This window comes from Alligator sinensis, unplaced genomic scaffold (genome assembly GCF_000455745.1).
Source record: "Alligator sinensis unplaced genomic scaffold, ASM45574v1 scaffold65_2, whole genome shotgun sequence".
In the NCBI taxonomy this organism is placed as follows: Eukaryota; Metazoa; Chordata; order Crocodylia; family Alligatoridae; genus Alligator; species Alligator sinensis.
Window position 1 is genome coordinate 1,813,266 of NW_005842071.1, and position 21,248 is coordinate 1,834,513.

The window sequence follows — 21,248 nt, forward strand, 5'->3', positions numbered from 1 at the left end:
CGCGCAGCAGCACCAGAGCAGGACGCTGCCGCCAGCGGGGCCCGGCCCGGCCCGGCCCGCCCCCACCTGCGGCGCGTCGTGGCCGAGCCCGAGGAACCAGCAGTCTTCGTCGCTGTCGCTGTCGCTGCAGCCACCCGGCGCCGCCAGCGACCGCGACACGCGCGCCATGGCCTCAGCGGCACTGCGCATATGCGTCCAGCGCTTCGCACTAGCTCTAGCGCGCGCGGGGCCCGCGAGGGCCGATCACGTGGCTCGCAGGTGGGTGACGTACGAGGGGGGGGGCACGTGGCTGGGCGCGGCGAAGCCCCGCCCCAGGTAGCGTGTCAGGCCTGGCGCGGGGGAGGGGATCGTCTGCAGGTTCGGGCCCCGCGTCCGCGCCTCGCGGTCACGTGGTGACTGTGCCCCCTCGACACTGCGCAAGAGCTCATCGGTGCCCTGCTGTGTGCACGTCCTCGATAGTTGCCCAAGCGAGCAAGGTGGAGAGGGCTGCTACAACCAAAATCCCAGCTATTTTACATATCATTATTGAGCGGAAAAAGTAGGGGCCCCTCTGTTTGTTTGCCTAGGGTCCTCTAAAGGGTTAATCCGGCCCTGCAGATGCCTCTGCTGTCAGGATTGGGACTCAGTGACTGGAAGATGTGTTGGCCTGATAAGAATGGGATGTGGGATCCTGTTTCCTCAGTACCAGGGTCAAGTACAGCTCCTTGGTTTGCTGGGCCGCGTCCAAGCCACGCACAGGTTGTACAGAGCCGAATGCTGCTAAGTCACCAGCATTAGTGCTAGGATGGTTATTTGCATTCCCACCCCAGCTAAGCTTTCAGACACAAATGTGAAACCAAGTCCTTGCTTTCAAGTGCTGTTACACAGGGAACAAAGTATGGGGGAAGTGGAGTCCCATTATCGTTGTATTTTTGGGAGGTGGAGAGTGATCAAACATCCTGAGTATGTTATTTGCTTTTCTTTGATTATGTACTTGCTCTTTGTTCTAGGTGCCTCTGACATTCATTCAATATACTGTTTATTACATTTTCACCATGAAGCTCAGCTACAAGACTTTCTTAGAGACCTCGATCCAGGCTGGAGGCCCCATAAGACATCAAGGGGGAGACGACAAGGTGACCGTGATTAGCATGGTTTAAAAAGCAGTAGCCAGTGTAAAGACCGTTTTTTATGTTTAAGTTTAAAGGGATGTACCATAGCTAAAGAGACACTAAATTACTTTGCTTAGGGATGCTCTGGTAGGGTCATGGGTTCATGCACTGGCCTTCCTTTCAAGGCACCTGATTGCAAGTCCTGATTTAAAATCCAGGAGAATTAGGTTGGCTTTTTTTTTCCTTAGACTTTCATTGCATACCTTGTACAACGAGAATGTGTAGTTTAGGAGAGGTCCAATAGTGAGGTCATCTTTGGGCCAGGAACTGTGCAACACTGGTAGAGCTGAGCAAGGTAGCTGGCACAGCAAACTATGTATACTGTGCTAAATTTTGATCTGCTATTATATAGAAGACTAGTATGTCAGTATTTCCTTTAACCTTCATTAGATTAAACTATATATACAAAACAAGTTAGGAACTATAATCCCTAGGCTTTCCTCAAAGAGGGTGTATCTACTGCACAGTAAAGTGTCACTGTCTACACGTTCACACAGTTTACTACACAGTAAATTAGTCTATTGTGCAGTTAGCTACTACCAATAAATACAGGTAGTAAACTAACTGTGCAGTAGATATTACATGCACATGTGTAGATAACCAAATTTACTCCTGGTCAGGTCCAACACCAGGAGGTGTCCTGACAGCTGCTCAGCTCCCAGCTCTCCACAGGCTGGGCACAGGATTTCCCCGGGTGGAGGGAGAGAGGGGGAAGGCAGCCCAGCCCCCAGCTGCACAGGCAAGCCCCACAGGGCACAGGGCTTGCCCCTATGTGCACAGAACTGAGAGAGCTCTGCAGTGGCAGCTGTCTCCTGGTCCTGGGCACACCAGGACCCTTCCCACTGCAGTGGCCCAGGAGACAGCCAACAGATTAGCATAAAATAAGGCATAAAGGAATGTGCATGTCAAGTGACCAGTTTGAAGGATGGGACAGAAGGACCATTGCTGTACCAAGCCTGGACCCCGGACTCCCAGTGTGAGCGAGGACTGGATCCTGACCAAGGGAGCTTCCCGGTGACCCCTCGGACAGCGTTGATCAGGGACGCCTGACATCGCTGGAACAACTTGGCGCGCACCTGGCATAGAGGGACTGCCGATAAGTTGCCAGCCCCATGTGGGAACTCTTTGTCATTCTGTCTATCTGTTGTTATTATTTACTATTAGCTCTTTATTACTGTACTATCTGTTTGTCACATTAACCTTTTTGTTAACTGTTGTATGCTAAGCTATAAGTAAATTTGCCTTTACTTCACTCCCGACGCGCCTCCTCTATCCCGAACCCAGCAGCCTAACGGCTGATACACTCACAGTGCCTAGCCGGCCTGTGACAGAGAGTACAAATCATAAATGATGTAACTGTGCACATTACTTTATTATAGGCAGGACAAGTAGTGACACCAGCAGTTAAGGTCCCATGACACCTTCCATTATTAGACCCTATTTTTAGCTAGTTGTAACTTTTCAGCCAAAACAATTGGGATTTAGAAATCTTCCAAGCTGATTGTTTGCATACAGCTGATTTTTTTTGTAATGAAACTCAAAAAAACCAAAAGAAGACCAGGGAGGATGAGCTATTTTTAGGATTGGGTTTAAGGAGAAATCCATGACTGTCCATGATAAAGAATGGTGTGTGAAATTTTAAAAGCTGGACACTCTATTTTTGGACCATATATTTGACAAGTCACTTTGAGGTCAAAAGTTGCAGCTTTTGCTGTTTCTACAAAAAAATATTCCTGCCAAAACAAATTTCTACCATCTATTATATTTGCTCACAGCCAAGATGAGGTTTCTGTCCCCATTCAACATGGGGAAAAAGCCTCTTGTCTTGGAATTAGGTGCAAGGGGGGAGGGTGGGGACAGGCGGCTGCCGCTGCTCTGGCTCCATCCCTGACCCAGGCATAGGGATAGAACTGCAGCTACCTCCTGCTGCCTCCTACCCTCAGTCGCAGCTCTGGCTTTCACTTGAAAATGACCCTCCAATAACTAGATTCTAGATATGGAAAATTAAATAAATAATTGTACAAGCATAGAGTCTAATTATGGGCGGGGTGGTCATCTTAACTTTGAAGTATTCTTGGATTTGAGTAAATATAGTATTTTAAGACTCAGTTGAAGGAGGTAAGGAGAAATTAATGCAATGGTTTGGACCAGATGCTTTATATTACCTTTTAGGACTTGTCTCTCATACTTGGCCTACTATTGTTACCCGTTCATTCAAATTATATGGGTATAATTTCAGCAAAATTAAAATTTTCCCACAGAAAATTGTTCCAATGAAAAAATCTTGACCAGCTCTACTCACACTCTGGTAAGAACATTTTGAAATGCACAGAAGGAACTTGAATTGTATGCAGTAAATAAAGTTTGGGTGACACATTTCATGGGATAAAAATCAAATATTGAATAACTGCTCATTCACCAAGTTATTTGTTATTATTAAGTATACTGTGGCCAGTGAAGAATGGAAATCCATTGTGCTGTCCACTGTACAAACAGAGTTGCCGAAAATTCCTCACTCAGAAGAATTTATAATCTAAATAGAGTGTTGGGAGTGGGTGAGAGGTCATGATGTACAGAGCATTGCCCTAGAGCAGTGGTTTTCAACCAGGATGCCTTGAGATCCTTTCAAAAATGTTGTGGGATGCCATGCAGTGTTAGCATGTAGCATGTGTTGTGTGTGCAAACGCGATTCACAAGATAAACCTGGAGATTTCAAATAAGAATCAATAGCATTAAAAACATTTTGACCTGTTATGGTATTTTGAGTTCTTTACAACAACAAAAAAAACAACACTCTATTTTTCCATACTCCAAAAAAATTAGTGAAAACTAAAAGCATTTTTGATAACATGGTGTTCCTCAACTCTAAAAAGGTTGAGAATCACTGCTCTTTAGGCCTGTGCCCATATAGGAGGTGCCTTATTCTGGGTCTCAGGAGCATCTGAGGTGCAGTCTTACTAGGGGCCTTCTGGGCCCCTTACACCAGATTGGGAAAGAATAATAGGGAGGCAGAAAAGAAAACTGCTGTGTTACCGTAGCCATATAATTTTCTATGTGATTAATTACAGAAAGATAGATCTCTTCACTAGCTTGAGGGACAGGGCTTAACCCCTGGAACACTGAAGGTATCAGAGGCAATTGCCTAAGAGCAGGAAGATAAGAGATTACCACTAATACTTTTCTACAATGCAGTAGAATGAGCTGTACTAGATGGAGGCTGTCACACTCTTTTTGTCTCTACTTCTCTAGCAAATCAACCTCCTTCCTTCCCCCAGCTCTCCCTTTTCTTTTATGCCACTGATAGAGTCATGGGCTGATGCCCACACACATTTTCTTTTTTGTCTTAATTTATTTTGTCCCCTTTTTTCATTCTCTTGAGACAGTTCTTTTGCTTTGTAATTAGGACCCTGTATTGTTCAGGACACTAGAGTGTTTTTAGACTTTTTTCAGTAAAAGAAGAAACAACAATGTATGTGGAAGGCCCACTTGGCTTTTGTTAAAGTATGAACTGCTAATTTGTGTGTACATTTCAAAGCCAGGGAAAAGCAAAATGATCAAATGAAAATATATTTTAATAAACTGGGTAAGTAGGATCAGTATTCAAATCTAGAGTGCCAAAGGAAAAAAACCTGATATCTCTGTCTGTGACACTGAATTAGTTTTTATTTTAAATGTGTATCATTCTTAATGTGTGGCAATTATTTGCACAAAACTTGCTAGAAAATAGTTAAACCCAATGAAAATGATATTTGTCTGTCATTCTGCAGTAACTTATTCTGAAACCATAAAGCCATGTTTTTATACTTGTTTATTGATGTTTGTGTTCTCTATGTATTCCATGCCCGATTTGAAACACTGAAGCTATGATTTTTCAGGGACATTGAGGGCTTTCAACTTCTGTTTATTTCAATGACAGCTCATGTCTCTGGCCAGAGCTTCCTTGGGTGGTGTCTATAGGCTCCTTGGACACATTCAAGGGTCAGTGGGTGCTGGCTGGTGTGCTCTGCTTGGTATCCCCATCCAGATCCCTAGTTATTAAGCAGTGACCTCACTCCCCTTCCTGTTTTCTCTTTGTTTGTCCCCTGGAATTAGTTGATGCATCTCCAGTGGCCTCCCTTATTAAGGGAGGCTTATGGTATTTTGTGATGGACCTAAGCCCATGATCTTTTAGCAAATCAAATAGGCTTGTTTATTTCAATGACCAATCATGTCTCTGGGAAGAGCTTTCCTGAGTGATGTTCACAGGCTCTTTGGACATATTCAAGGGGCAGTGGGCACTTGCCAGTGTTCTCTGCTCTGTGTCCTCACTTGAAACCCTTGTTATTAACCTGTAACCTTCATGCCTGTTCCTGTTTTCTTATTTGTAGTCTTCCAGTACCTATTTTTGTGTTTCTAGTAGCCTTCCTGACTGAGGGAGGCTTGTAGTTCTCTTGATGGGCGTTGGCCAATTGCCCTTCACATGACAAATAGGCCAGTTTATTTTAATGAGAGCTGTGGTCCCTTTGCACAGTTTACTGGTACCCTGAACCCTTATGTGTAGTCTTTATAAATTGCTACCATTCTGATCTGATAGACTACTGTATCTACTTTGCTGTGGTTTAAATTACTACAAAAATATAACCCAATGCTGCACTGTTTCTTTCTACCCAATTTAATGTTTGTAAAACTTCTTGAGCTCTTCAAATGAATACTAATAAGATGCAGTATGATATTAAAAATAATATTTCATTTGAAGTGTATATTAAAATATTAATTGGATCAAACTTATCTCCAATGTGTTCCATGCTTTGTCATGAAAAGGTCCATTCTACCCAGCATTCTATTTTTCCACTATCAGCAATATGTGATATTGGCTCCATTGATATTATTTTTCTATGCTATTAAAATAGTATTATGGTGTATGTAGTAGCTGCTGCTGTTATTATTAAAATCTATATTTATAGCAGCATTCAGTATCATTCAAGATTAGGGTACCACTATGCTGACAGTTGCATAAACATATTTGAAAAGATGATTGATTCCCCAAAGAGCTTTCTATCTTAAACCATAGAACTGTACATTTTTTTGTAAGTTAAGTCTTGCTCTATTCATTAATATGAACATGAGTTTAAATATATTAACATTTTACTCATGCTAAAACTTAAACTGTTACTCGTGACTCATCTTTAGAGCACTGCCTTGTGGAATACAAAACAAAACATTTTTTATTTATACAACAGAAGGTTAGAGATTTTGGTGAGGAAATGCTTCAGACAAACTTTATTCTCTTACTATGTACTTCTCCAGAAACCTGTGGTGATCATGAAAATAATTTAACCTAAAATATACTATTAGCAAAAATAATTAATTCTTCAATTTATCTTCATATTGTAAATTACTATTCTGCTTAAAACACAACAAAAAGGTTAGACACAAATATGTAGCAAACACTTGAAAATGTATAACTTAAAACTTACTGAAATTTGAAAACTATGAAGATTATTATAGGCTTCTGCCTTTGAATAGCTTAACAATGCACGCAATTCAGAGGTTCTTTCCATTCTGTTTAAAGAAGTGCTGAGGTTTATCAGGCTTTTAAAATTCCATGCACTATTCTTTTGCCCACTCACCACTTATTTTGAAAACATTGTGAAATAAAGCTAAAAGCTTTTAATTGAAGATGTGATGATATTAGTATTCCATAAAAAAAATAAACACAGGAAAAGGTGGGAGGAAGAGAGAATAGCTACGAAGTTAAGTGTCTTACGCTTAGAAAGAAAAACACAATATATTCACTTCTGAAAAATACTTCTTACTCAATACTTTTTCATATATATTCACTAGTATGTTTACAAAGCCTACGGTGAACATTTTGGGTTTCATTCTGGAATACTTGCTAGTTATGTTTTATTTCACTATCTTCTCTAACACTCGATGATCCCTGCAATTTGTTCTGACAAAAAAATCCTATTTTCTGTAATAAGACCTTGCCTTAATAAAACTGGCAGGGTCAGTTTTTTTTCCATTTCCTGCTTATTATCTAAGATAGGTCTTGATCCTGTTTGCATTGAAGTCATTAAATGACCTGCAGCTTCCCACTTGGGTGGGAAGAGGATAATGCATATAGGCTACATCATAAAGCTTTGTGTGCTGGGAATACAAGGCCAAATCCCATGCTGCTTAAAGCAAGAAGGTGTCAATCATTTTATACAATTATACTGATAAAGCTTATCACAAGAGATAACAAAAACAGCTCATTTTCATGCCTGCAATTTGATTATATAATTTAACCATCTTTACTCACATGGAATGATCATAATTTATTACATTCATTCCAACTTGTGGTATTTCCACCCATTTTTTTTTAAAGGGAGAACACTGAGGCATGGGAATAATAGTAGAGGGTATTGACTGGCTCAACATTATCTTGATAACATGCAATTATGGTATTATTCCCATTGTTCTTCTATGAATACAAACGTAACAGAAAGGTCAGTTACCATGAGAGAGATTTCTAGTAGAGTTTTTCATACTTGGAAGGAGATCTCTTTAAGTGGTCTGCTTTGAACATGTGTTTTCTTGGGGAGATGACCTGAGCAGGGTGTGGGGCCCAGGGCAAATCAGTCAGTGCGGGGCCCATTCCCCAGACATGAGGATTCTGCGGCGGGGGGTGCCAAGTAGCTGGACGTGAAGCCAGCAGCAGCCCAGAGTCACCATGCTGCTCCGCCCCGCCCAACTCCGCAGGACCCCCCAAAGCACAGGGTCCGGGGCAGTCGCCCCAATTTGCCCCCCCCACCCCCCACCCAGGGACGGCTCTGGGGGCACAAAGATAATTTTCTTTCAGAACCGAACAGTAGTCTTGTGTATAAACAAATATTCTGCTATAGAGAACAAGAACTAGTGTTAACCTAGATTAGCCATCTCTACAGTTTGATGGGTACAGAGGAGAAGGAAGGTAGATCAAGGTGAGGAGAACTGAAAGGTTATTTTACTACTGATTAGGAGTCCTTTTTAAAAATAGCTGATTGGCATAAATCAGGATTAGCTACATGTGTGGGGGCACCTGTAAAATAAAATACCATATTAACACAAATCCAAGATGACTTGGAGTTTAAGACCACCACCCCAGTAATTAGATTCTGTACATGGTAAACGGTAAATTTGTTGTAATTTTCCACATATAGAATCTAATTATTGGGGGACTGGTCTTAAATTCTTCCTCCCCTGTTGCGGTGAGAGGGGCGGCAGCAGCATGAGGTGAGGGGTCAGCACCCCTGCCCCCTATTCCCCCCATGCCTACCCCACTTCTTGCCTGCTCCCTGTCATGTGTCCTTCTGCCACACAGCCACCTGTTGCCTGTCCCCCTCCTCCTCCACTTACCTTCTGCTGGAGCTCTACTCCTTCGGGGTGGTGACCCAGGCCTAGACCAGCCAGGGAGAAGCAGTGGTAATCTCCAGCTGGGCTGGGTGATAAGGAGTAGCAAGGGGGCAATTGGTAATTGAGGAGAGAAGCTACAGGGGACAGAAGAGGGTAGGGGATGCAGGCACAGGCATGAGAGGGCAGCTGCAGATTCCCCGCTACAATCCTGTTGTCTCCCCCGTGCTTCTCCCAGCTGGCTGCCCCCTCTCCTGCTGCGCAAGCCATTCAGCCTAGGGCAGGAAGCAGCTCAGCCCTGGCTTCATCCCTGAGCCTGGAGATGAAGTCAGAGCTGAGCTGCTGCCTGCCCTGTGTCAGTACTTGAATTCAAGAAAAAGCTATTTTCCCTCCCATACTGATTGGGAGGGGGGGAAAAAACTCATCTTGGATTCAAGTAAATACAGTAATATATCATATATATGACAACGATCTCTCTCAATTTAAACTAAAAGCCAGATTCCATGTTCTTATGGTTAAAGAAAAATCAAAACTATTACTAGTTTAAGTACATTTAAACTAAATAGACTCCAGGCTCTTTGAAGTAGGGACTGCCATTTTCTATTTGGTATGGAGCAAGGCACTGAACAAAGAGCGAGGCACTGAACGAAGAAGCTCAGCTAGAAAAGTGGGATGATTTTTCAGAAATGAAGCAGTTAAACGCATGATCTTCAGACCTCATAACTACAGTATCTAAGCAGCACTATGTTTGTTACATGGGAAGAATAAACAAACAGCATGAAAGCATTAATAAACAAAAAGCATTGTCAAGAAGAACCTAAATTTTGTAGAGAATCAGCATGAATTTTCTAGGAAGCTTCTAGTAAGAAAACTAGCTTGAAGTCAGCCACTCACCCCTAAATATTTACATTACAGAAGAAAAACAGCTGGTTCTGCCTTAATTCTTGATTACCTTGGGAATAAAATAGTGTTAAAGATATGTCTGCATTTTCAAATAATTCATTTTAATGTTGCTTGTTTTTCTGTACATATTCTTTCTACTTTTTCTATATAGATAATATTTTTTAAGGTCACAAAGGTTTGAATCTATGGCAAATGCACTCTCCTAGCCAGCCATGGATAGAAAACCACATAGTCAGGGTTTGAAGATGCCTATAATTAAGAAAAGGTTTGAACATCTGAGATTCTAATGGCAAAATTCATCTGCAGCAGGACCACTCCTAGGAGGGTTCTGGTAACAGTATTTGCTGTAACTCTTCACTCTTTCTAGTTTTATAGTTGCTGATTGTTTTTAGTTATGATTGATTGCTTTCCAGTCTCTATTTGTTTTTACTGTCATGGAATGCAATTGGATCAAGTTGAAGTGGCTTATTTTCTTTGAGGCAATATGAGGTAAAATATCACTTACTAACTAGACAGATATCTAATTTCATGATCTTTAAAACATGGGGGGCAGAACCATATCTTAATTGAGGGCCCAATGTTAAACACCTAATTCCATAACTGAACATCTAAATAACTTGTCTGATGGTGCTGAGCATAGCAGCTTCTCTTGACTAAAACTGAAACAATACACTTGAGGAAGAGACACAGAATCCAGCTGCTAGTGTGAAGCCTGTCTTAAAAAGGAAGACAGGCTTGGTCTCATTATGCTGGGGAAGTGGAGGAGCTTTAGGAAAGGCAGCTTTACATCACAGACTGGTTTTAATGTCCTGTTTGAATGATTTGAACAACTGAAATCAAATGGTTCATCAAAAAGCAGTAATAATTACTGTAAATTTAGGAAGATAAAGGTATAATTTAGAATCTATGAGTATTTGGCTATAGTGTTTCCAGAAATATGCAACAGGTGGTGCCAAAAGATTAAATTACTAATCTGCTTTTCCAGTAAATTCAAGAAATGAGAAGTAGTTTAAATATGTTGAGGAGATACTCTATATTTCCAAAAGGAATGAAGTGTTACTATTAACCCATCCCCTGACCTTCTAATTAAAGGGAATGATAACATGTGACAGAATATTAGCCCAAGTTAGAGAAAAGAGATCAAGCCATTTGGTGATGATAAAAGCATTTTACGTAAATAGCATAATCTTATTTGTGCACTGAAGGAACATTTGAAAATTCAAGCCATCAGAAGTGTGTGACTTCTCCTACATTTACTTCTATCTCATGTAATACTTGATCCAAGGCCATTTTTAATCAAGGGAAGGTTTCCCACTGGTTACCTGATTGTAGATGAGGACCATGAACTGCTACTTGGTTGCATTGCAAACATTGAGAAACAGCCTACTTATTTAGGTAATATTGTGTGTTGATTGTGTGTCTCTGCCCTCATTTTTTATTACTAAAAGATTTGCAGGAAGTAGGATCTAAAGGCCTATTCTAGATAAATAATATCTGAAGCCTTCTAAATTGTGCAAGCTTTTGAAGGGTGTGGATCCTGGCTACAGTTGAGCTGAATGATTCAGAAAAAATGTCAACCTGCCACAAGAACACTTTTTTTTAATCTCAGCCTTGTTTCTGGAAATGGGGGATCTAATATGTCAGTCATGGCATATGGGGAAGTCTTTCACTTCATTGATTCTCAGGTTCTTTAAACTAGTCTACTCTATATATCAAGCAGAAGTAAATACAGCTCTGCTGAATGTAACTGTTGAGTTAGTTATAAACGAGACCATAATATTTTCTCCTGGGTACTTAAGTTGCAGGGAGGACTTTTTCCTTTCTCAGTAGTTTTTAGTACCATTTGGCTAATGTTTTTTGTTCCTAGGTTTGTTGCTGGAGTTAGTTATTCAGAGCCATCTATGCAGACAAATAGAACATACCTATTTTATATTTATTCTTTTCGGTGTTTTCCTACAGCATGATGATTATTGTTCTGTTTTTGCCTTCTGGAATGTGAGGCATGGTACTTGTGACAAGTCAGCAGCCCAAGTTCTCCTATTATAGAAAGTATGTCATTGCAGGTGTGTGCACTTGATTTCCTGCCAATATTTAGTTTGTGATTTTTCTACAAGTCAGATATAATGGAAGATTGAGCAGAAAGAAAGACTTGTAACTAGACCAGATATAGCATTAGAATTAAAAAACGGTATCCCTCTTCATGCATATTGTCCTCAGGACTCCTAAATATAATACTATATAAATATATACAGCAAAAGTTTTGTTATCTGGCAGGAGTGGAGTAAGGGGGGTGCCGGTTATCTGAGAGTTATATGGAAGACAGTGCCATACGAGTAGTGCAAATACTTGATGTGCGACAGACTTGGCAAAGATTCCGGTTGCTAAAGTGAGGATTTTTATTGGGGGATATTGGAAATTCCAGTTAATAGAGTATTCCGGTTAGTAAAATACCAGTTAACACAGCATTAGGGGGCATTTGCGCCAGTTCCACCATCCTTTGCCACTCCTGAAACTCTTCCTTAATCCTGTATATCAACTACTTACCTCAGTCTTTCTTGCTGGAGACCTTTCCTGCCTGTCTGAGCAAAGGTACCCCAGGCAGATCTCTTTGGGAGCTGTCTGTCTCTCTCACACTCTAATTTAGACAAACCAAAGGATACTCCCCTGTGATAATCTGGTGCTCAGCCCATTCTGGCCTTCTAGCTCCAGCTCTCTAGCTTCAGAGAATCAGCAGGCAAATCCTGTCTCTAGCTTTCTCCAACCTTCTAGCTCAATTTCCACGATAGGGAAATCAGCAAGCCAGTTTTTCTACTGCTCTTTCCCGCTCTCTGATCCTAGTTTTTTAATTCAGGAAAGTCCAGTGATAAACCTCTCAGTTCTTCTCCACAGAACTCCTGCTGAGCCTGTTTCCTTTCTCTCTCTAGTTACAAGATACAGGTAATGTTTCACTTTCCTAATTTGTACAGATGGGGCATCTTCTTGGTCACAGGGACATTGGGTTGATTTTAGTTAAGGGAGCCAGTGACCTGTAGCAGAATATATGTTGTCTGGGTGTAGGCAGTGGTGAGTTGTGACCCCCTGATCCTGATTTACATGTACCCCCTCTCCTTTTTTGTTACCATTTTTCCTGGGTCACTATGGCCTGCTTATTTGCCTTGTTTAGTTGAACTATTTTCTGTTCTAGACTGCATGGATTTGTGGACCAGAGCTGTCATTTTCTATAGTTTTTCAATGCATCTAATTCACTGGAGCCCTGGCATGGTTACTTATAGGTGCCAGCACAACATACCTTAATAATAATAAAATGGCAGATTAGCTGAGCTGAAAAGTCTTTTCTATCTCTAATTTCTAGGACATACTGTATCAATAGCTGTATACATGGGTCCTCCACCATCTCCTTAGTGCTGTACCTCTTCTGGTGATTAATGCACAGAGAATGTCATTTATTTTTTAGACACAGTAGGAGTTGGGGTGTAGCTTTACAGATGTCAGAAAAGAGGTATATTGATTTTATCAAAACAAGGGCCTTTGTTCCCTGGATATAGAAGCAGAGCTGTTACTATCTCAGGTCATACCATTGGCCCATTTACTGTGGCAGCCTCTCCACCATTGTAGATAGTACACAATACTACAGAGAAAGGTGTAAAATCAAAATAATAGACAACTTTGCAATAGCTGATCTAAGCAAGAAATTGCTAACTGTGCAGTTAGTGATTGCTTTGAGTTTCAAAACAAGGGGATGGTTAATGTGATTAAATTATTAGTGTACATGCATTTTTAATATTCTTGGCTTTATGTAAATGCCCACTTAAATTCTGAATCCCACTGAGCCTGATATATTGTGTCGGTGATTCCACAGTTTTTAATTATGTATTGTATAGCAAAATCATTTCCTTTTGTTACAGTAATTTGCAAAAGTGTAAAAACAAGTGCCCGATTTAACTTACTGTTTCCATACATTTCACAATGGTATTCACACATCTCCTTTTTTTACTTCTTTCATACTAAGCACTTGTAACCTTGTCCTGTTTCTGGGGTTAGGGTGTTTTTCTAGCACCTTCTGATTTTTGTTGTCCTTCTCTGCCTTCTCCTGTATTTTTGTATTATGGCTGTATTGTTTCTGGGAAAGTGTGACAAAAATTGAATGCAGTATATAAGTAAAGCCATCCCAATTATTTATAGTGGCATTATGTATTTTCATTATTACAGTCTCTTGTTCATAATGCAGGCTACCACCTTGTTTGTTTTTGTGAACTCTGCTGTCCACTGAGCAGATGTTTCATTGTGCCGTCCACAATGAAACCTACAGTAGGTCTTTTTTTCCCCTGAATGGTTCTAGTTAATTTAGAACCCATCAGGGTGTATTAGTTCAAATTGTTCTTAGTCCTGGCACAGAGAGGTGTAAATTAAACCTTCTTGTGCCAGCAAGGTGGAATTTATCTCAAACAGGTGTTTTTATTGCTGCTGTCCTGCTTGAAGGTTTCTGGAAGGGCCAGGCTTAGTTTCCATTGGAGCCTCACCAGCAGAGACCATGCAAAGGATGCTCTGAATCAGTGCATTCCCTAGTCGTGCCACTTACTTTTTGGTTGATGGTAGGATCATTCTAAAGCTACTTGCATTCCTGTGTCTGTCTCTTCTACTATCAGACGTTCCACTATCTGGTCATTGCATCGTGACCTGGGGTCTGGACAGGCCTTCATTTGTAGTGCTAAGAATTTCTGGAAAGTTTCCAGTGAGAAATGTGTGTTACAGGTGTATTGCTGGTGCTCTGCAACCAGGGGGCTGGTGCTCAGAGATCTCAGTGTGCTTTGTGGAGGGCCCTGTTTCCTTCCCAAGGACAGCAGAGCCCAGAGGAAAGCACCAATTGGCTGGCTGCTCAGGAATCCTCACCCACTGGGGAACCCTTCCCCCCCACCCTTCCTCCCTCCCTCTGGGTGTGCAAAGCCACAATGCGTTTCTTGACAGTTTTCATTGACAAAAGGCCTTATCCATTGCAGGTTGAAAGTAATATTGACCCCTTTTGCTCATGGTCCAGTTGATTCTAATTTGATTTGGTTTTGGAAAGTTATGTGGATACCATAGGAAATGACCTTATTTGCAAATTAATCAATTCACATGCAAATAAATTGAGGGACAAACAAAGTAGGTCTATAGTTGGTGGGGGATGGGGGGAGGATAATTGTTTTTATTTCCAAAGGATAAATTTTGACAAACTAAGGGAACAAGTTAATGAAATAATGTGAAAAGAGGAGTTCAGGGAAATGAATGCAGAGAAGACCTGGTATTTTTTTTAGGTTTAGTGCAGCAGGTCCAGTGGATATTATACTTCTGCCAGCACAGAGTCAAAGTGTGCCACCACTTTGGAGAGCTGGTTCAGCTCGTGCTTGGGGTGGGGTGCAGCATCATGTACATCCACATGGACATTACCAAGGCCCTGACCACGCAGTCTCTGGGTTACCAAACAGTTCGGCACAGGCAAAATTCTCATGAGGTTCAAGAACAAGTGCAAAGTCCTGTACTTAGAACAGTCCCATGCACCAGCTACAGGCTGGGAGCTGACTGGTTGGGCAGCAGCTCTTCAGAAAAAAGTTCTCACTAGGAGGTAATAAAGCACTGAAACAGGTTACCCAGAGAGGTTGTGGAATCTCCATCTTTGGAGGTTTTTAAGACAGAGCTAGAGCCTTGGCTGGGATGATCTAGTTGGGACTGGTTCTACTTTGAGCAGAAGGTTGGACTAGATGACTCTCTGAGGTCCCTTCCAACCCTTATTTTCTATGATTCTAAGTGCAGTTGTCCCTGGCTATGCAGTGGGTATGGCACCATGATTCAACTGTCTCATCAACCCAGGAAAAGTTGGCAGCAGGAGTAAGGTCCCAGTTCAGGAGGGGGAGCTGTAGAGATCCCTCCCTTCATTCCAATTATGACTTTTATTAAATACAACAGGAAGTCCTCCTGGCTGTACTCCTGCCCTATAGAGCTGAGATGTCTCCATTTCAAGAACAGCATAGAGTCTCTTCACCCTGGCTATGGCATTTTCTGCTTCTAGAAGCTGAGAGCCAGCTTTTGAAGTGTAACCCGGGCGGTACTCCAAGAGGTACCCCCTCTCCAATTGAAGGGATCAAAGCAGGTGCACAAGCATTGAGGGAGGTGTAGGGACTCTCCTTCCCCTATAGAGCAGAGCCAGACCACCAATGGGGACTTAACCATATACCTTTTAATGAGGGAACAATACTGGGAACATAATGGGCATAAATCAGGGGGTATAGTGAACACTACAATGCCCCAAGGGGGCAGGATTCAACAAAGGTTAGACACTTACAATCATTGACAAAAGACAGGGTTAACAAAATATAAAACACAAGCAACAGAGCAAACAATACTGGTTGGTGAAATATAAAAAGGCACAAAATACAAAATGTCAAATGACAAGGAAATATAGGGCCTAGGTACCTGGAGGGGGGAAACACAATGACCCCTTTCTACTGCAAGAAGCTTTGCTTCTTATTAGCTCACTCACCCCAAGTCACCTCAGCTGGGACTTGCACTCAGATCTCCCACATGGTAGGCAGAAACGCTGCTACACAGCCACCACTGGTAGCGCTGCGCCAAGCTGCTAGGGGTCTTGACCTTCCTGGAGCCCTGGCCTCACATCGAGCTGCCTGGCCTCTGATTGGAGGAGCTGGAAGCTGAGCTGGGAACCTCTCAGGTTGATGCTCAGATCTTTGTTGGAGCGAGGGAGCCTTTCCAGCTGGCTGCAGCCTCTTGTAGGCGATCCTGGAGCCCAGCAGGAAACCTCTCCTGCCAGTTGCACGCTGTGCTGCTGAGGGTCCAACTGCTGCCTGTAGGTCCTGCTCCTCCAGGCTCTTCTGGGGCAACTGCTCCCACCCTGCTAGCTCAGCTCTTTGAAGCTCCTTCCTCATGGTCCCTCACTGGTCTCTCCTGAGTCAGCTGTGCTGCCCCTTTTATCCCCCTCCAGGTGACCCAAGGGGCCAATCAGGGGACACAGAGGGTGAGTCTGGGGGGCCTGATTGGTGAGGAAAGGGAATCCCAAGTCCTCCAATCATCTTTTACCCCTTCAAAACCCCTGGGCCAAATCATTACCAGATTGGTGAGGAAAAGGAATCCCAAGTCCTCCAATCATCTTTTGCCCTTTCAAAACCGCCGGGCTAGATCACTGCCAGCTAGCCCATCACAGAAGGATCTGGATATGAACAGTGACCTTAATTTCTGTAGTACCTTCAGTTCCTGTAGTATAGCAGCTATTACATTTGCCTCTCAAAGGTTTCTGGCTCAAAACTGGTCAGAAACAGTCCCCTGTTCAGTGCACTTCCTACAGCCTGGTTTGTAGATAACACCAGAGATGCTGATGGGACAGAAACAGTTTTCTTGCTGCTCATCTCTAGCAAATATTCAGCTGTTTTCAAAACTGAGTTTTACTGACTCTTTCTTGTATATCTGGGGATAAATGCCAGCTGATCAGGTAAACAAATAAGTGGCTTGCTAAAAATAAAGAACTATAGAAATTAAGACAACTGAGACCACTGGAACAGCAGATTCTTATATTTCTTTAAAAAATCAGTGAAATTAAAACCAAATCCATATTGAAACAGTTTTGCAGTTATCAAAAAACAAAGTTATTCAAACTAGTATATATTTGAACTTCTCTCAAAATGCAGTTTTTAAAAATTATATATTGCACACATCTCAGAAATTCTCTTTTCCATGCAGAATGCCTGCACCACTTGGGGATAATACCAAGCAATACATGTTTATTCTTTGTAGCCATTTATTTAAACTTAGAAACATGTGGTGTAAGATACTGTCTTAAAGTGAAAATGCCTCCATCTACAAGCTTTTTCTGAAGTCTGACTTGGTGTTTTACTATCAAATAAGGTTTATAGTTTCTCTTTGTTCTTTCCATTGTCTGTCAACACTTAGAGCTGGTAGGAAAGGGTTTTCCCATAGCACAAAAGAAATAGCTAATTTCAGACTGTGCATTTTGCATTGGGATGAAGCCGAGACCTTTCAAATACATTTTTCAAGAAACAGGCCATTCAGTCTTAGAATAAACAATAACCTTTGTTTTCAGCATTACCTGGGATGTGAAATGCCCATGCTCAAGTCCCTATGCCAGGGATTCCCAAACTAGTATGCATACCCCTGGGAGTATGCAAGACATCTCTGGGCGGTACATGGGAGAATCTGTGTAATGGCAAATATAATTTTCATTATAATAATAATTGACATTTAAGGGGTTAAAATATAAAATATATGTATGCTGGTACATGGGCAGCTGGTAAATCTGGAAGGGGGTATGCAATAAGAAAAAGTTTCAGAACCTCTACCCTATGCCACTTGGTTCAAACCAAGGTTTAGAACTCAAGCCTTCCATTTTCCAAATAAGAGCTATAATCTCCAAGCTTTTCAGTTAGTTGCTGGCCTGATGAACATTTGATTGTCCATGCAAAGTGGAGCAGCTTCAGTAATGCTAGGGTAGTCATCTGGGATGTGGGAGACTGAGGTTCAGGTTGCTCTTCTAAACCAGGTAGAGCAAGAACTTGAATCCAGTTCTCCCCTATTCCAGGTATGTGCCCAAGTGGTTAGTTAGTTATTCTTCTCTTTTACTCCCTCACAAGTCAGAAATTTTAATTTGGAATTGAAAAGTTAAGTCAAGACTGGTATATTTCTGTGAAGAACTTCAGTTTCGACAGCTTGGAATTTTTCATCTATTTCATCTGAAGAATATATTCCCAATCAACTCTGACCATGGGTGTCTGGTGCTCCCCTGACACCAGTCAGTGACAGGGTGGGGGTGTCCCCCAGCAGCCGATCCTGCTGGCCGGGGGGCAGGGTCCCCCGGCAGCCAATCCCATTCTGGAACTCCTGATTTCACTCACCATAAAAATGGCCGCACCACTTCCAGAAGTCGTGCGGTCACTTCTGGAAGTGGCGCAGCCGCTTTTGCTGGCAGCCCTGCTACCTGGCCAGCACTCGCAGGGGGGCCACTGGTGTTCCCACCTGCTCCCCTTCCTGCTGGCTAAACAGGGAGCGTGGCTGGACAAGGGGTGCACCAGCGCTCTCAGGGGGTGTATGTGAACCCCCATGCACCCCCTCTGCATCTCCCCTGACTCTGACAAACTCTGAGAATGCTGAAACTTGTTTCCCCCACTGTACTCATCCTGTTGTATTTATCACATGCCAATTCCCACTTTCCCATAGATTTTGAATAGCACAGGTATTCACTGTGGTTTTGCTTTAAATTAAATATATTTGCAAGATTTTTTTTCTTGTGAAAACACCTTTATCAGTAAGCAAGGCTCATCAAGGGTGATAACCTTGGTGAAAATCCTTTGTTACTGGCCACAAAGTATTTTTGTGGGCACCACAAAGTGGTTATCTGTTTTGCTCACAGTGATGACAATGGTAGGATATTTAGCATCTAGAGAACTGAGATGTTTACACAATAACAACTTTAAAGTAGTTGCAGCTTTTGGTTTTCAAAATCTTAACTGTGTCTATAAAATAGAACTGCACCTGCTTGGCTTAGTATAGGGTTCTGCAAGCTCACATGGTAAGAGCTACTTCTCACGTCACATAAATTTTCCATTGTGTCTTATGTAAAAACGTTTTAATTAAATTCAGCAAGTCATAATATTGTGCTGGCAGCTGCCTTGATATTAAAAAGCAATGTCACTTCTCAAACTGGCTGTCAGGAAATCCACTGGGAAAGTGTGAAAGTCAGTAAGCCTATTTTCTGAACTACTTCAGCATTCAAAAGAATATAATTTCATATTAAAAAAATTATATTAAAATATAATATTTCTGAGCTGTGGTTAACAGTGAGTACCAAATTTACTCCAATGAGCCTCTTCTCTGTTCTCTGAAAATATATTGAGTATTAGCTGAAGATGTTAGTAGAGCTGCATGCAGAATTGAACTTTTACAAAATTATTTAAACATGGTCTCGCAATTGTACTAAAAGTTATTTGAAAAAGGAAGTAGATTATGCCATTAATACTATATTACTATTTACAGTAATATTTAAATTTAAAAAATACCAATCTCACAATTTACAAGATTGTCAAAAATCCAAGCTGTAAGTCTTGTAAATAGTTTGTAAATAATGAACCAATTGTTTTATGCAGGAGGTGGCTTGATATTTTTTGTTGCTCAGCTGTTTGAGACAGCATACATATGCCTTTTGTTGAGTCACAGTAGATAATACTCTTGGATTTTTGCCCTCTTGGCCTCAATAATATCATTGTTCTAGGATTATTACATGACAATATGAGATGGAAGAAGTGGAATAAAACTGTTTTGAAACAAAACTTATAAACTAATCTGAATAGGATTCTCAGGCTTTCAACTCCTCTTACCTTTATTTTTCAGTCTTTAAAACCCTCTCCAACACCTTTTCTGTAAGAGCTACCAGAAAAACAATTTGATTTACTAAGGCTGCAGACTACTTCCGTGTGTTCCCATTTGATAGATTCATAGATTCATTCATTCATAGATTCATAGATGTTAGGGTCGGAAGGGACCTCAATAGATCATCGAGTCCGACCCCCTGCACAGGCAAAAAGAGTGCTGGGTCTAGATGACCCCAGCTAGATGGTTATCTAACCTCCTCTTGAAGACCCCCAGGGTAGGGGAGAGCACCACCTCCCTTGGGAGCCCGTTCCAGACCTTGGCCACTTGAACTGTGAAGAAGTTCTTCCTAATGTCCAATCTAAATCTGCTCTCTGCTAGCTTGTGGCCATTATTTCTTGTAACCCCCGGGGGCGCCTTGGTGAATAAATACTCACCAATTCCCTTCTGTGCCCCCGTGATGAACTTATAGGCAGCCACAAGGTCGCCTCTCAACCTTCTCTTGCGGAGGCTGAATAGATCCAGTTTCTCTAGTCTCTCCTCGTAGGGCTTGGTCTGCAGGCCCTTAACCATACGAGTGGCCCTTCTTTAGACCCTCTCCAGGTTATCCGCATCCCTCTTGAATCACGGCGCCCAGAGTTGCACGCAGTACTCCAACTGCGGTCTGACCAGCGCCCGATAGAGGGGAAGTATCACCTCCTTGGACCTATTCGTCATGCATCTGCTGATGCACGATAAAGTGCCATTAGCTTTTCTGATGGCTTCGTCACACTGCCGACTCATGTTCATCTTAGAGTCCACTAAGACTCCAAGATCCCTTTCCACTTCTTTGCCACCCAGCAGGTCATTCCCTAGGCTGTAGGTGTGCTGGACATTCTTCCTCCCTAGGTGCAGCACTTTGCATTTCTCCTTAGAGAAATAGCTGCTGTCCAAGTTATTGCTCCACCTTTATTTAGAATTTTTAATCTTTCTCTCTGCCACCTGCTAGCCCAACATTTACTTAATTTCTTGGTCTCTCTGAAGTTTCTGATAGCATATATATGTCAATAAATACCATATACATGCCAATACACATCTTGATGTGATTACTGCTGTTTTCTGTTTTAAATATTGATTTTTCTTATGCAAGTGTTCTATCACCAACATTGAGTTTGTGCGGACTACATAAACTACATGTTTTACATTCACTGTCTAGATCTGATTGCAACCTGAAGGCCTTTCTCTGCTGCTTCATTGGTTAAAAAAAAATAGAGCTGGGAGCCCAACAATTTGGCCACTGAGGAGTACTCAAAGGTGGAACCTAGGCCATAAATAGTTGGTGTGCTTGCCCCTCTTACTATTTCCAGTGTGTGTCCATACAGATGTTTGGATAAACTAGCTTAACTAAACCAGTTTAACTAAACCAGTATATGTTTGTGTAGTCCTAGTTTTAAAGCAGGGGGAGGTGCAAAGGCTGTGCAGAGATCACTTTGC

At 41.9% G+C, this 21,248-nt stretch overlaps 1 protein-coding gene across 3 annotated transcripts in view; it reads right to left on the reverse strand.

Moving 5' to 3' along the window:
- Nucleotides 1-189, reverse strand: part of ASZ1 (ankyrin repeat, SAM and basic leucine zipper domain containing 1) — a 52,614-nt gene extending 52,425 nt beyond the window's left edge. For 2 of the 3 annotated variants that reach the window (XM_006023620.1, XM_014519945.1), the window contains exon 1: nt 67-169. In XM_006023620.1, the coding sequence (XP_006023682.1) occupies nt 67-168 (102 nt within the window). In that variant the 5' untranslated portion in view covers nt 169. Of the gene's footprint in view, nt 1-66 lie in introns of all 3 variants that reach the window. The other variant, XM_006023621.2, reaches the window with a different exon arrangement.
- Nucleotides 190-21,248: the final 21,059 nt, after the last annotated feature.